The sequence below is a fragment of the Thalassophryne amazonica genome, chromosome 5 (assembly GCF_902500255.1).
Source record: "Thalassophryne amazonica chromosome 5, fThaAma1.1, whole genome shotgun sequence".
Classification (NCBI taxonomy): Eukaryota; Metazoa; Chordata; class Actinopteri; order Batrachoidiformes; family Batrachoididae; genus Thalassophryne; species Thalassophryne amazonica.
This window is the reverse complement of record NC_047107.1, coordinates 52,173,478-52,188,675: the sequence shown is the minus strand read 5'-3', so window position 1 is coordinate 52,188,675 and position 15,198 is coordinate 52,173,478. Positions and strand designations below refer to the sequence as shown.

Genomic DNA, 15,198 nt, shown 5'->3' with positions numbered 1-15,198 from the left:
AGTTTAAACACATCTTAAACCCACTCCTTCTGTCCTTCATCCATGCAAGTGCTTCATGGAAACATTAACCAATAAGTAAATTACTAATAAACAAAACGATCAGAGAGAATAAATTCTCTTGTAACCTGTTTGTATATAAACAACTGCAACAGCAGCAGTTTACAATGATAAAAAAGGGCTACATACAATTTTTACAACTAGAGCACCACGCTCGTAGAGCGTAACCCTCTGCCAACATTTGTTTCCAATTGCACAAATTTTTCCTTGGAAAAAATTTTCACGGTCAAAGTCCTGTTATAAGTAGCTTTTCATAAGCTAAAATATAACACAAAATATAGATCAAAAGGGCTTTCCAATGTTTAAAAGAATCAAATATCCTGCTAACTCTGCAATACGGATCAGATGCGGATCACACTTAGTCTATTTATTAAGTGTGCCAGTTTGCACCTCATTGTCACACGAGAGTGATTGAGAGTAATATACTATACTCTAAGGTTTACTTTATACGGGTTTTTGCTACCATTTTCCATGAACTGAACTCAAAGATCTAAAACATTTTCTGTATACATAAAAGACCTTATTCTCTCAAATATTGTTCACAAATCTGTATAAATCTGTGTTAGTGAGCACTTCTCCTTTGCGAGATAATCAATCCCACCTCACAGGTGTGGTATATCAAAATGCTGATTAGACAGCATAATTATTACACAGGTGTGCCATAGGCTGGCAAACAACCAAACAGGGGCGATAACATGACCTCCTCCAACTTCGTTGGCGGAGGTAAAAATCCACTGTAATTTAATAGCTGATATGATTCGATCATGTGTTGACCATCTTGGAGGTGAAGAACGGTTTGTTAGTTACCGTAACTCACATAGTAGTAACTGTAGAGTATAGTATATTATATTTTAAATTACATTCATATAGCTGACACTTTTGTCCAAAGTGACTAACAAGTGAAGAATTGCAATCAAGCTACATTTCACTTCAACTTCAGAGAAGATAAGATAATCCTTTAATAGTCTCACAACGGGGAAATTTACATAACACTGAATACATACACTCATCATGAGGATGAATGTCATGGTAATTCGGGGCTTTTAATGATATATTTGAACTGTTCTTTTGCAAAGGTGGGATGATTGTACAGCATATATCATTACTGACTTTAAAAAAACAAGAATTAGGTGCATAAATTTGAATTTATTTTGCATCTTCGCTAATCCACATGGGGATCAAGAAACGTGAATGTCACTGTCAAGATAAGGGGTCATCACTTTTGCAGCATACAGATACACTTCTGATGGTCGAGTCCATAAATAAAATAAAATGTTACTGTTAAAAACTTGTGGATGTTGTAAGAGTGTTGTTTACCCGTTGTTCTAAGTTTTTTTTTTTTTTTTTTTAAGACTAGCTGGGGTACCCGGCCCTGCCCGGGTTAACCTGTTTTAGACATAAGCCAAATGCCAATCATTTTAATCAAAACAATTGCCCAACATTTGTTTTTGTAATGCTGATGTCTTATAAATATAATAGTTAATGGGCTAAAGTTTGTCCAGCAGAACTATAAGAGGTGGACTCCCGAAACTACGTGGAAATACTTGGTTAAAATACAAACACATTTGAAGTCCTTCATGCAGACTTCGTTTTGCAATCAAATTCATAACAAAATTACACACAAAAGGAGGTAACAGTAAATGTAAATACCAATGAATCAAAATTGAGGTAGTGGTGTATTTCACTGTTTTTACATTGCAATTTTACAAACAAAAATTGAATGTATTCAGACAGGAAGGCAAACTGGGTCGTACAGGACAGTCAGGTGCTTAACAGTTGAGAACATAAAGTAGCTGAAGGAAATTATTAAATAAGCAGAGATGGCCAACACATATACAGGGCTGGAAATTTGAATCTGCCTAGTCATATCCACAGCCTCAGCCTAAGCATGTTGTTGTTTTGCTGAGTGTGCTGTAGAAAGGGTTTAAATAAACAGAGATGGCCAACACATATACAGGGCTGGAAATTTGAATCTGCCTGGTCATACCCACAGCCGGCTACTTTGGGGGTAATTTCAGTTCAACTTTTTTAAAAATGGTACCAGCTTGTTCCCCATGTCATGAAGATTCAGAATATATATAGTTTTTAGGGCTACATATTATAGTTTGGGAGTTTATCCTGGACAGACAGAAAGACAGAAGTGGCAGCATGAAAAGCACATGGTACAACACTGTATGGTCTTATAAATGGCTATTTTGGGGGTAATTTTCAGTTAAACTTTTAAAAAGATTGTACCAGTTTGTTCCCCATGTCATGAGGATTCAGAATATATATAGTTTTTTAGGGCTACATATTATAGTTTGGGAGTTTGTCGCACATGGTACAACATCGTATGGTCTTACATAAATGGCTATTTTTGGGGTAATTTTCAGTTCAACTTTAAAAAAAATGGTATCAGTTTGTTCCTCATGTCATGAGGATTCAGAATATATATATATAGTTTTATGGCTACATATTATAGTTTGGGAGTTTATCCCGGACAGACAGACAGGCGTAGCCCTTTATGTATATAGATTTTTTTGATCAGGCACAAAGCAGAGACAGACTGCGTGTGGGTCCTTCTTTCTGCTAGCTCCGCAGGTTTAGCTCGTCCCTTCCGGTGACGACACGTGTAACGTGAATCAGACGAGTATTTTCTTCATGTTCTAATTATATATTTTTTTTCTGTACATTTGCACTTTTCTACATTAGTACGGGGCTTTTCGCTTGTGTGTAAATGGGAGGGCTTCAAAAGAAAAAGGTAGGAATGGTCAACTAGCGCTGCTAGATCTACCAGCGAAGTTAGCCGTTCGGTTTTCTTAGAAAGCTAAGTTTGTTTTTATGGACCAGTGGAACGTGTTTGCTGCTAATAACGAAGTTAAAGTTGAGATTTTCAGTAAGCAGACGTCTAGTTTACCTGTACGGTGTGTTTCAGCGTCGGTCGATTCTATTCACAGAGCTAATATTAAATCTACAAGATCCATAAGGAGCACGACGAATTCAACTCGTAGGTTGAGCATTTGACAAAGCTTGTTGAACACGTTTAGGGGCACAATATGCAGTCAGTGGGTCAAAAAGACGGCAGGTCCGCGGAGAATGCAAACAGTAAAGTGTCAGATGATGCACTGCGGTATGAAGAACAGCTTGTTCGGATGTAAGCGTGGAGGAGAGAGAAGGGGGCTGGAATACAGTTTCTTTATTCCAGTTATACAAACCAAAACTTTCAAATGACCCCAGGTTAAGTTGTGGTCCCATGATGGTGGAGTCAGCATTCTCTCTCGTTTGTTGTTTAATAACTGTAGTTTCCAATTTCGAAACCAGAGTCTGCCAAGGCATTTAGTGTTATAAGCTGGTTATTAGCGTAGATTGTATTGTAAGAAGGTTATCAAGTGTTTATCTACAGTGCATCTGTAGTATGTATTCACAGCGCTTCACTTTTTCCACATTTTATGTTACAGCCTTATTCCAAAATGGATGAAATTAATTTTCTCTCAGCGTTCTACACGCAATACAAACATGCACCTAAGTATTCACAGCCTTTGCCATGAAGCTCAAAATTGAGCTCGGATGCATCCTGTTTCCACTGATCATCCTTGAATTGTTTCTACAACTTAATTAGAGTACACCTGGGGTTAATTCAATTGATTGTACATACATTGAAAAGGAACACACCTGTCTACATATAAGGTCCCATAGTTGATAGCGCATGACAGAGCACAAACCAAACATGAAGTCTTCATACTTGCAAATGCCTGAAGCTGATGCAGCACACTGCAGTCTGCATTTGGAATGGACCCTGCCACGGGAACAGGCCCACTGGTGGCACTGCCAAGACCTTAGATAGCTGCTGGCCTGACACCCCAGGGTGCCGAACTGACCTCAGGATGTCCTGCCTGTTGCTCCAATGACTGGAGGTCCTACATGTGTTAGAAACCCCATGTGTTGTGGAATTGGACGCACTAAGATTAAAGACCCAAAATGGACTGCTCTTTAATTTTAATTAAGGACTGTTTTTGTTGATGTTCTGTTTTCATTTCCTCTGTTTGTTAAGAAATTATTGTAAAATTTGTAAAAAAAACAAACAAAAAAACTTGTAATTGTTAGACTGGCCTAAGTTGTGGGTCACCCCTCTGAGTCTGGTCTGCTCGAGGTTTCTTCCTCATTATCATCAGAGGGAGTATTTCCTTACCACTGTCGCCTGTGTGCTTGCGCAGGGGGGTTGGTAAGGATAAACCTTACTCGTGTGAAGTGCCGTGAGGCAACATTGTGATTTGGTGTTATACATATAAAATTAATTGAATTGATGTCAAAGAATTGTCTCGAGTCACAAATCTGGAGAAGGGTACAGAAACATTTCTGCTGCTTTGTAGGTCCTAATGAGCACAGTGGGCTCAATCATCTGTAAATGGAAGACGTTCAGATCCACCAGTCCAGGACTGTTCTTGGAGTTGCCTGCCCATATAAACTGAACGATTGGGGGAGAAGGGTCTTAGTCAGGGGGGTGACCATGAACCTGATGGTCACTCTGTCAGAGCCCCAGTATTCCTCTGTGGAAAGAGACGAACCTTCCAGAAGAACAACCATCTCTGCAGCAATCCAATAATCAGGCCTGTATGGTAGAGTGGCCAGACGGAAGCCACTCCTTTAGTAAAAGTCCCATGGCAGTCCGCCTGGAGTTTGCCAAAAGGCACCTAAACATTTCTCAGACCATGAGAAACAAAATTCTCTGGTCTGAGACAAAGATTGAACTCTTTGGCATGAATGTCAGGCATTGTGTTTGGAGGAAACCAGGCACCATCCCTACGGTGAAGCATGGTGGTGGCAGCATCATGCAGTGGGGATGTTTTTCAGTGGCAGGAACTGGGAGACTAGTCAGGATTCAGGGAAATAACTCTATGCACTCAGTCATGCTATCAAAGGAGTGGCTTCAGGACAACTCTGAATGTCCTTGAGTGGACCAGCCAGAGCTCAGACCTGAATGTGATTGAACATTTCTGGAGAGATCTGAAAATGGCTGTGAACCGACTCGCCCCATCCAACCTGATGGAGCTTGAGAGGTGCTGCAAAGAGGAATGGGCAAAACTGCCCAAAGATAGGTGCACCAAGCTTGTGGTATCATATTCAAGAAGGCTTGAGCCTGTAATTGCTGCCAAAGGTGCATCAACAAAGTATTGAGCAAAGGTTGTGAATGCTTATGTACATATGATTTCTTAGTATTTTATTTTTAGTAAATTTGCAAAAGAAAACAACTTTTTTCATCTGGTCATTATGTTTCTGAGTAGAATTTTAAAGGGGAAAAGTTAATTTACTCCAATTTGGAGTAACACTAACGCAGCAAAATGTAGAAAAAGTGAAGCACTGTGAATGCCTTCCAGATGCACTGTATATGTTTATAGCAAGTGGGCAGTCTGCAGTGACTATCTTTATGTAGACTTATTAATAATACAAAATTTGTGCGTAGTATTTCTGATTGGTCAACCAGAAACGTTAGTATAGCACTGGATGAAAGATGCAAGTGTCTGTAAGGAGCCCAGAAACTCACTGAACTTTTTACACACACACCAATTACAAGCAAACAGATCACATGTGAGGATGGTTACCTTTACTAGCCATTCAAAAACATTTGTGTCAACTTGTGTTGTGTGCATGTTATCAGGCCATAATCACCAAGGTATGTAAACCTTTGATCAGGGTCATTTGGTTAGTTTCTGTTGTCATTATGATTTTAAAAAGGGTAAACACAGTTGTTTGACAATAAGTGGTTTCACTCAACCACTAACCATGAGTGAAAAAAAATTGTGTTATTCATATTCTATGAGAAATGGACAATAAATCAAGAAATCTGTCAGGGTATGTAAACTGATGAGCACAACTGTACAAGATGGTAATGTACAGAAATATTATGCAAATTAAGTGTTATGGGTTATTGAGTATTTGTGCTTGTGATATTTTTTCAGTTTGAGAGGGGGTCTGCTACAAACTACATCACCAGAAACAAAGCTCGCAAGAAGTTACAGCTGAGTCTCCCAGATTTCAGGTATATTCTTGATCTTTTTTCTTTGGTTCAATGTTTTGTTTTTTGTTTTTTTGGTGGTGGGGGTTGCCTTATCTTCACATGTAAACTTAAAGCATGACTGGTGTGGGAATATTGTTTGAGTACCTGTTTCTCAATTATACTGTGACAGAACTGCAGTAGAATTACTTAAATCACAGCTAATTGGAATGCTAAGAGCAGAGAGCTGCACAATCTAAATTTTGTAGGATTTATAGTTGGAAGCGTGATGTTTCACAGTCTGTCTGATTTATCACAGTGCATGTTTTCTCATTAACCAGTTATTTAGTTTTTTGCACTTATTAATATTTTTCTTGGGCAGCATGGTGACTTAGTACTGTTACCTCACAGCGAGAAGGTCCTGTGTTCGCTTCCCCACCTGGTTCTTTCTGTGTGGAGTTTGCGTGTTCTCCTCATATTTGCATGGGTCCCCATTGGTGCTCTGGCTTTCTCCCAAAGACATGCAGGTTAAGTGGTTTGGGAACTTTAAATTGATCAAAAGGTGAGATTGTGAATGTTTTGTCTGTCTGTATGTGTTGGGCCTGCAATGGACTGGCAGCCTGTCCACACTGTGCCCAATGACCTCTGGGATAGGCCCTAACCCTGCCATGACCCTTAATTTAGAAAAAAGCAGGTAAAGAAAATGAATGAAAATCAGTTTGTTCATTTTTTCGTCAGTATTGCGTAGCTCAAACCTGTAGCTCAAACCTGTACCCAGTTGTAGGTCAACAGTCAGAAGAACGACATCAGAAATGCCCTGTGGGTTTTCTGGTTGTGTGTACACATAATATAAGCTGCGAATTCAGCAGCCGCACACTTGTAAGGCTGTAATCATCTGCTGGTTAGTGGTGTGACTAGGCTGTCCCATTTCAAAGGCTGCTTGTGAAGAAACTAATGTGTGCAGCCTTCTTTCCTCTGCAAGCAAAGGATACATCAGGTGGATCCTTTGCAACTCGAACTATCCTAAGAGTCATTGTGTGCCGCCCCACACACACAAGATGGTTCGTAATTTTTTTTAAGTTACTTTTTAGGGTCCTTCTGTGCAATTTTAAATGATATTTGTAAGTATAGCATAAACAAACCTTAAAAATAATATATACCACGGGTTACACCCACTACACTAGCTTGGCGTGTGCAGTTGTCAAGGTTGGGGTCTGGGAAAATAATGAAGCAAAAGCAAAACAGACTGTGGGTGAGATGTATCATTTCAGAAGGGTTTGTTCTGGCCTCCACTGTATCTGAAGGGATGAAGCCTGAAGAGTTTCATCGAATTAAACCCTTTAGAAGAGTGTAGACCTTGAATTGGGACACAGCTATAGAAACGTGGGTACATGACATATCCTGATATCAAGGACGGTCACACTATTTTTTTTGTCACCTTACTTGAGCAGGTTCCTTTAATATTGTGTGTCAGTCATAACCATTCATTCATTTTATTCCCACAGGGTCCAGTTGAGGGTCACGGCGGGTAGGGCTGGAGCTCAACACAGCAGTCATTAGGGAAGAGGCGGGGTACACCCTAGACAGGTCACCAGTGTATTACAGAGCTGATAAACAGACAAATGCTTTCATACCTACGAATAATGTAAAGTTACCAATTGAACCTGGGACCTTCTTTCTGTGAGGTAACAGTACAAACGACTCAGCCCCTGTGCTGCCCTTGCCAGCGCCTTAAAAATATTTGTAATTTTAGCATTATTATTATTTGCAATCAGAGTATTGCACATACTAAAAAATAAATAATTTGTTATATTTAAGTCCTGAACATTTGAGTATTGCAGCATCAACACATTCTTAATGGCTTCTTCCAACAGTGACGGGATTAATGCTGCGTTCACATGTCATCGGTAGAAAAATCATCATAGTTGTCATTATAGCAGAAGTTCAGTTGTTTGTAGTGGCCTGCTCTAGGTAACCATGTGAGGCAACATCATTTTTCAATGCAAATGACACTCAGCAATTTGCTTAATTGAATATTACAAAGGCATGTTAAAGTTCACTTTTTCTGAGGTTATAGCTTAATTCCTTTCTGTAACATCACACAAATTATTCATGTTTACCTGATTAAAACTGGGTGACTCTACACTTAAATAATCCACCGCTTGCTGTCCGTCCATCTTTCCTACTTGTTCCTACTTCAGTTTATCCTGTTCCCTGTGGTAAGCAACAAAAGTTGAGCATTTTTAACATGTGCTGATGCAGTGCCAGACTACTGCACACATGGGCAGAGGTGTCTGGATTTTTCCATTAACCTCTCATTTACAACGGTGGAACATCCGGTTTACAGTCTATTGCTTGCAGCCAACATGAATGCAACATAACATCGTCACTCTCTGCTCTTACAGAAAACTTGCAGAGTGTGTCAACTTCATAAGGAATGTTTGCTCTGGTTACCCAGGGATGAAAAATCTCCACTTTTTGGCAGATTTCTGCTTTTCTTGCCAGTTGCCTGGGTCATTTTTTTAGATCAGGGATCAGCAGCGTTTATCACTGAATTTAGTGTTTTTACATCAGGCAGCTTGGGCAGCTATTTCTGTAAGGGGTCCTCTGAGATTTTGAGCCGTGAGTGCGCTCATAATTCTCATTTTTTCCATGCTAAACCTTAAAGAGCTTACGTCTGTGAGTAATACTTACCTTTTTATGTTAAACTGACCTGCTATGGTCTTCTGAAACAGTTGATAGATGTATTTTATAACTTTAAAATGGGAGAGATGCTAACGCGTTAGCATGTCTATGGCATTTTCAATGTTAAAGTTAGCATTAGAGTCAAATGCATTACAAATTGTGATATTTATTTATTTCTATTTATGCATTGTTATAACATAATAAAAAGTAAAACAACAGAATATAAAGTTTGTTCAAAAAGGAGTGGGAAGAAGTCTAAACACTGAATAATATTTCAATATTCAATATTTTTTCTTAACTATTATTATTTTAACTTGGATGTGTGTTTCGTGTACTAATTGTGCAATTAGTATTACTACAGTTTTAACTATTATAATGGATTTTAACTTTTGATGTGTGCTTTTATGTACTATTTGTACAGTTTTATCACACAATAAATGTTGTTATGAATACCACCCCTTCCCTGCTTCCTAAAAAGTGCTACTGTCAACAATCATGATAATAATAGCTGCAACAACAGTAACAATAATCATGCTACAATACAGTTTTAAAAAAGACAAAAGATAGATAGAAAAGATAAGATAAATATAGAAATAAATAATAATGGTTTCCTGTAAACGCCTAGTGACTCTCACACCCCCACCGCATCCCTGTATCCTGTGAAAGATAAGACTTTAATGATCTCATGTTATGTCAGCTCTTAAGAAAAACACACAAGATGGGTGCGAGTAGAGGAAAATGTTCATCAATCAGCGTGTGCAAGCATAAGCAATAATAATAATACTTGTAGCAATACAATAAAATAAGAAAATGAGGTAGAAATAGAATATATATATATATATATATATATATATATATATATATATATATAAACATGACTGGAATTGAAAAAAATAGGAGCATCTTATGTACAATATGTGAAGTGGAATTTAGATGTGATAAGGTGAGAGCATGCCATAGGTATTAAAGGCACTGCGCTGCGGTGGTTTGAATCATATTTGTCTAATAGATTACAATTTGTTCATGTAAATGGGGAATCTTCTTCACAGACTAAAGTTAATTATGGAGTTCCACAAGGTTCTGTGCTAGGACCAATTTTATTCACTTTATACATGCTTCCCTTAGGTAGTATTATTAGACGGTATTGCTTAAATTTTCATTGTTACGCAGATGATACCCAGCTTTATCTATCCATGAAGCCAGAGGACACACACCAATTAGCTAAACTGCAGGATTGTCTTACAGACATAAAGACATGGATGACCTCTAATTTCCTGCTTTTAAACTCAGATAAAACTGAAGTTATTGTACTTGGCCCCACAAATCTTAGAAACATGGTGTCTAACCAGATCCTTACTCTGGATGGCATTACCCTGACCTCTAGTAATACTGTGAGAAATCTTGGAGTCATTTTTGATCAGGATATGTCATTCAAAGCGCATATTAAACAAATATGTAGGACTGCTTTTTTGCATTTACGCAATATCTCTAAAATCAGAAAGGTCTTGTCTCAGAGTGATGCTGAAAAACTAATTCATGCATTTATTTCCTCTAGGCTGGACTATTGTAATTCATTATTATCAGGTTGTCCTAAAAGTTCCCTAAAAAGCCTTCAGTTAATTCAAAATGCTGCAGCTAGAGTACTGACGGGGACTAGAAGGAGAGAGCATATCTCACCCATATTGGCCTCTCTTCATTGGCTTCCTGTTAATTCTAGAATAGAATTTAAAATTCTTCTTCTTACTTATAAGGTTTTGAATAATCAGGTCCCATCTTATCTTAGGGACCTCGTAGTACCATATCACCCCAATAGAGCGCTTCGCTCTCAGACTGTAGGCTTACTTGTAGTTCCTAGGGTTTGTAAGAGTAGAATGGGAGGCAGAGCCTTCAGCTTTCAGGCTCCTCTCCTGTGGAACCAGCTCCCAATTCAGATCAGGGAGACAGACACCCTCTCTACTTTTAAGATTAGGCTTAAAACTTTCCTTTTTGCTAAAGCTTATAGTTAGGGCTGGATCAGGTGACCCTGAACCATCCCTTAGTTATGCTGCTATAGACGTAGACTGCTGGGGGGTTCCCATGATGCACTGTTTCTTTTTCTTTTTGCTCTGTATGCACCACTCTGCATTTAATCATTAGTGATCGATCTCTGCTCCCCTCCATAGCATGTCTTTTTCCTGGTTTTCTCCCTCAGCCCCAACCAGTCCCAGCAGAAGACTGCCCCTCCCTGAGCCTGGTTCTGCTGGAGGTTTCTTCCTGTTAAAAGGGAGTTTTTCCTTCCCACTGTAGCCAAGTGCTTGCTCACAGGGGGTCGTTTTGACCGTTGGGGTTTTACATAATTATTGTATGGCCTTGCCTTACAATATAAAGCGCCTTGGGGCAACTGTTTGTTGTGATTTGGCGCTATATAAAAAAATTGATTGATTGATTGATTGATTGATAAGGTGACATTAGTGCAGAGATTTGTAAATGAGTTGTTATTGCACATGATTTGTGGACATATTAATAATATTGCACATGATTTGCGGACATATTATTGCATGTGGTTATTGTACAGTCTGACAGCAGCAGGGAGGAACGACCTGCGGTATCGTTCCTTCTTGCACTGAGGGTGCCTCAGTCTGTCACTGAAGGAGCTGCTCAGCTCCACTACAGTCCGGTGCAGAGGGAGAGGAGTTGCAGAGGTGTTGTCCATGATGGATTTGAACTTCGTTAACACCCTCCTCTCAGCCACTTCCTCCAGAGAGTCCAGAGGACAGAGCTGGACTTCCTGAATAGCTTGTTCAGTCTCTTTCTTTACCGCTCTGTGGTGCCCGGGGCCCAACAGACGACAGCATAGAGGAGAGCAGAGGCCACAACAGAGTCATAGAAGGTCTTAAGCACCTTCTTTATATGTTGAATGTTTGGATGCTGCTTTAACTCCTCATCCACACTGTTCCATACTCTCACCCCACAAAATGAAATGCAGAATCCTTTCTTGTTTGTACAGATTTGATTAATTTTAAACTTGTTTTCCCTCTTAATTAATATCTCTCCTTTTGATTCCTGAACAATTTCTGTATGATCTTTGGTAAAAGGGTATTTTTTGCTTTGTACAGGATCTGTGCTGTATGGAATTTTACTATGTCTTTTAATTTTAATATTTTTCACTTTAAGAAGAGGGAGTGAATATGGTCTTGATAGCTGACATTATGAAGGACCCGTATTGCCGTTTTTTTGAAGAATAGTTAGTGCTTTTATTGAACTCAAATACAACCCCTGGCAAAAATTATGGAATCACCGGCCTCGGAGGATGTTCATTCAGTTGTTTAATTTTGTAGAAAAAAAGCAGATCACAGACATGACACAAAACTAAAGTCATTTCAAATGGCAACTTTCTGGCTTTAAGACATCAGGAAAAAAAATTGTGGCAGTCAGTAACGGTTACTTTTTTAGACCAAGCAGAGGGAAAAAATATGGAATCACTCAATTCTGAGGAAAAAATTATGGAATCATGAAAAACAAAAGAACGCTCCAACACATCACTAGTATTTTGTTGCACCACCTCTGGCTTTTATAACAGCTTGCAGTCTCTGAGGCATGGACTTAATGAGTGACAAACAGTACTCTTCATCAATCTGGCTCCAACTTTCTCTGATTGCTGTTGCCAGATCAGCTTTGCAGGTTGGAGCCTTGTCATGGACCATTTTCTTCAACTTCCACCAAAGATTTTCAATTGGGTTAAGATCCGGACTATTTGCAGGCCATGACATTGACCCTATGTGTTTTCACAGTTTTTGCTCTATGGCAAGATGCATTATCATCTTGAAAAATGATTTCATCATCCCCAAACATCCTTTCAATTGATGGGATAAGAAAAGTGTCCAAAATATCAACGTAAACTTGTGCATTTATTGATGATGTAATGACAGCCATCTCCCCATTGCCTTTACCTGACATGCAGCCCCATATCATCAATGACTGTGGAAATTTACATGTTCTCTTCAGGCAGTCATCTTTATAAATCTCATTGGAACGGCACCAAACAAAAGTTCCAGCATCATCACCTTGCCCAATGCAGATTCGAGATTCATCACTGAATATGACTTTTATCCAGTCATCCACAGTCCACGATTGCTTTTCCTTAGCCCATTGTAACCTTGATTTTTCCTGTTTAGGTGTTAATGATGGCTTTCGTTCAGCTTTTCTGTATGTAAATCCCATTTCCTTTAGGTGGTTTCTTACAGTTCGGTCACAAACGTTTCCTCCAGTTTCCTCCCATTCATTCCTCAATTGTTTTGTTGTGCATTTTCGATTTTTGAGACATATTGCTTTAAGTTTTCTGTCTTGACACTTTGATGTCTTCCTTGGTCTACCAGTATGTTTGCCTTTAATAACCTTCCCATGTTGTTTGTATTTGGTCCAGAGTTTAGACACAGCTGACTGTGAACAACCAACATCTTTTGCAACATTGCGTGATGATTTACCCTCTTTTAAGAGTTTGATAATCCTCTCCTTTGTTTCAATTGACATCTCTCATGTTGGAGCCATGATTCATGTCAGTCCACTTGGTGCAACAGCTCTCCAAGGTGTGATCACTCCTTTTTAGATGCAGACTAACGAGCAGATCTGATTTGATGCAGGTGTTAGTTTTGGGGATGAAAATTTACAGGGTGATTCCATAATTTATTCCTCAGAATTGAGTGAGTCCATATTTTCTTCACTCTGCTTGGTCTAAAAAAGTAACCGTTACTGACTGCCACAATTATTTTTCCTGATTTCTTATAGTGTTTCTTAAAGCCAGAAAGGTGCCATTTGAAATGACTTTAGTTTTGTGTCATGTCTGTGATCTGCTTTTTTTCTACAAAATTAAACAACTAAATGAACATCCTCCGAGGTCGGTGATTCCATAATTTTTGCCAGGGGTTGTAGTTAATGCCCCAGATCTCTACACAGTAATTGAAATCCGGTAAGACAATGGAACAGTATAGGATGTGGAGTGATTTGTGATCCAGAATATGTTTTGCTTTGTTTAATGAATGAATGAATGAATAAGTTTATTCAGCACGCACCTGAACAGAATACCAACATAAACCTGAAATGCTTCTTGATAATTTAGTTTGTATATATTTCATGTGTGGTTTCCAACTGATTTTCTAGTCTTAGTAAGGGCAAAATACTACTAGAGGAATGACTTTGAATAAGTTTTTTTTTTTTTTTTTCCTCACAAAATGGGTGCTGCACTCACTGCAGTTTATTGTCTGGAATAGCCCCAGATTGCATTTCAGAGCTTCGAGAATTCAAGACCCCTCTCGATAATTTGGGTTTTCATCTTTTTTGTTTTTCACTACTTTCATTTTCATACCTGTGTTACCTTAAAACGGGTCTTAGTCTACAGTGATCAGTTTCCATACCTGTTTATCTCTCTAAACTCATAGTGTACAGAGCTGCCTTCATTACCATAACTTAAACACCTGTGTCAAATGGGTTTTTGAGAAGAGTCTTGTATTGAGTGATGGGACATACAGTATCACTCAACATTAGAAATATGAAAGAAAAAAGATCTGACATTCTCTCATTTTCAGGCGGCTATGCATCCTGAAAGGCATCTATCCTCACGAGCCTAAACACAAGAAGAAAGTAAATAAGGGCTCCACAGCACCTAGGACTTTCTATCTTGTCAAAGACATCAGATTTCTTCTGCATGAACCAATTGTTCGGAAGTTCAGAGACTACAAGGTATTGCTTTCATATTTGGATTATTCAAAAAGTCAAAGTTAAAGCATGTACATAGTTAAAATCAGATTTCATTTGATTGGCTGGAATTTTTATAACCATGGTTTTATTTTGTAATAGTTGACACTTTCGTATCAAAGTAAGAAGGTTGTGGGTTTGAATTTGCTCTAGTGTTTTTCTGTGTGAAGATTGTTTTCTCCATTTATGCATGGCTACTCCAGATATCTTCCAGTGTGAATGGTTCTCTATGTGTATGTTTGGTGTTATAAATTAGTGCATTTTTTTGCCCATCTTCTTGCACAGTGTACATTTGAATAGACTGTGTGTGTGTGTGTGTATGGTTGTCACAATAATGCATTAATTTAGAGTAATTAATTACAGCACCCATAATGTGTCAAATTTTAAAAATCTACGTAAATCATACTTTGATCAGTTTTGTTTTGATGTCAGACTTGATTAGTAAATGAGTGTATTTGGGGCAATAACTGGTTTTGATGTACATGCCTTAGGACACATTTTTCATCTCCCCTTTATGAAATACAGGGGGATGTCTGGCCGTTTTCGGGTGTTGGTGCGGTATCTCACGAACCGGCTGAACAATTTCATTCATATTTAGCACACCTTCTCCACTGTGTCTGGACTCTGAGGAGAAAGTGGTGGAGCAAAGAATGCTCTCCAAGATCCGGTTGATCCTGTCCAACACTGTCTTCTCTCACCAGAGAAGCTCAGTGAGCTCCAGATTCCTCTCACTGAGGTGCTCTACTGAGAGACTG

The 15,198-nt window shown here is 38.8% G+C and overlaps 1 protein-coding gene across 2 annotated transcripts in view; it reads left to right on the top strand.

Annotated features, from left to right (window-relative positions):
• Window positions 1–2,649: 2,649 nt before the first annotated feature.
• Window positions 2,650–15,198, top strand: part of pes (pescadillo) — a 42,422-nt gene continuing 29,873 nt past the window's right edge. For both annotated transcript variants that reach the window (XM_034170224.1, XM_034170225.1), the window contains exons 1-3: window positions 2,650–2,797; window positions 5,994–6,073; window positions 14,275–14,428. In XM_034170224.1, the coding sequence (XP_034026115.1) occupies window positions 2,774–2,797; window positions 5,994–6,073; window positions 14,275–14,428 (258 nt within the window). In that variant the 5' untranslated portion in view covers window positions 2,650–2,773. The remainder of the gene's footprint in view (window positions 2,798–5,993; window positions 6,074–14,274; window positions 14,429–15,198) is intronic.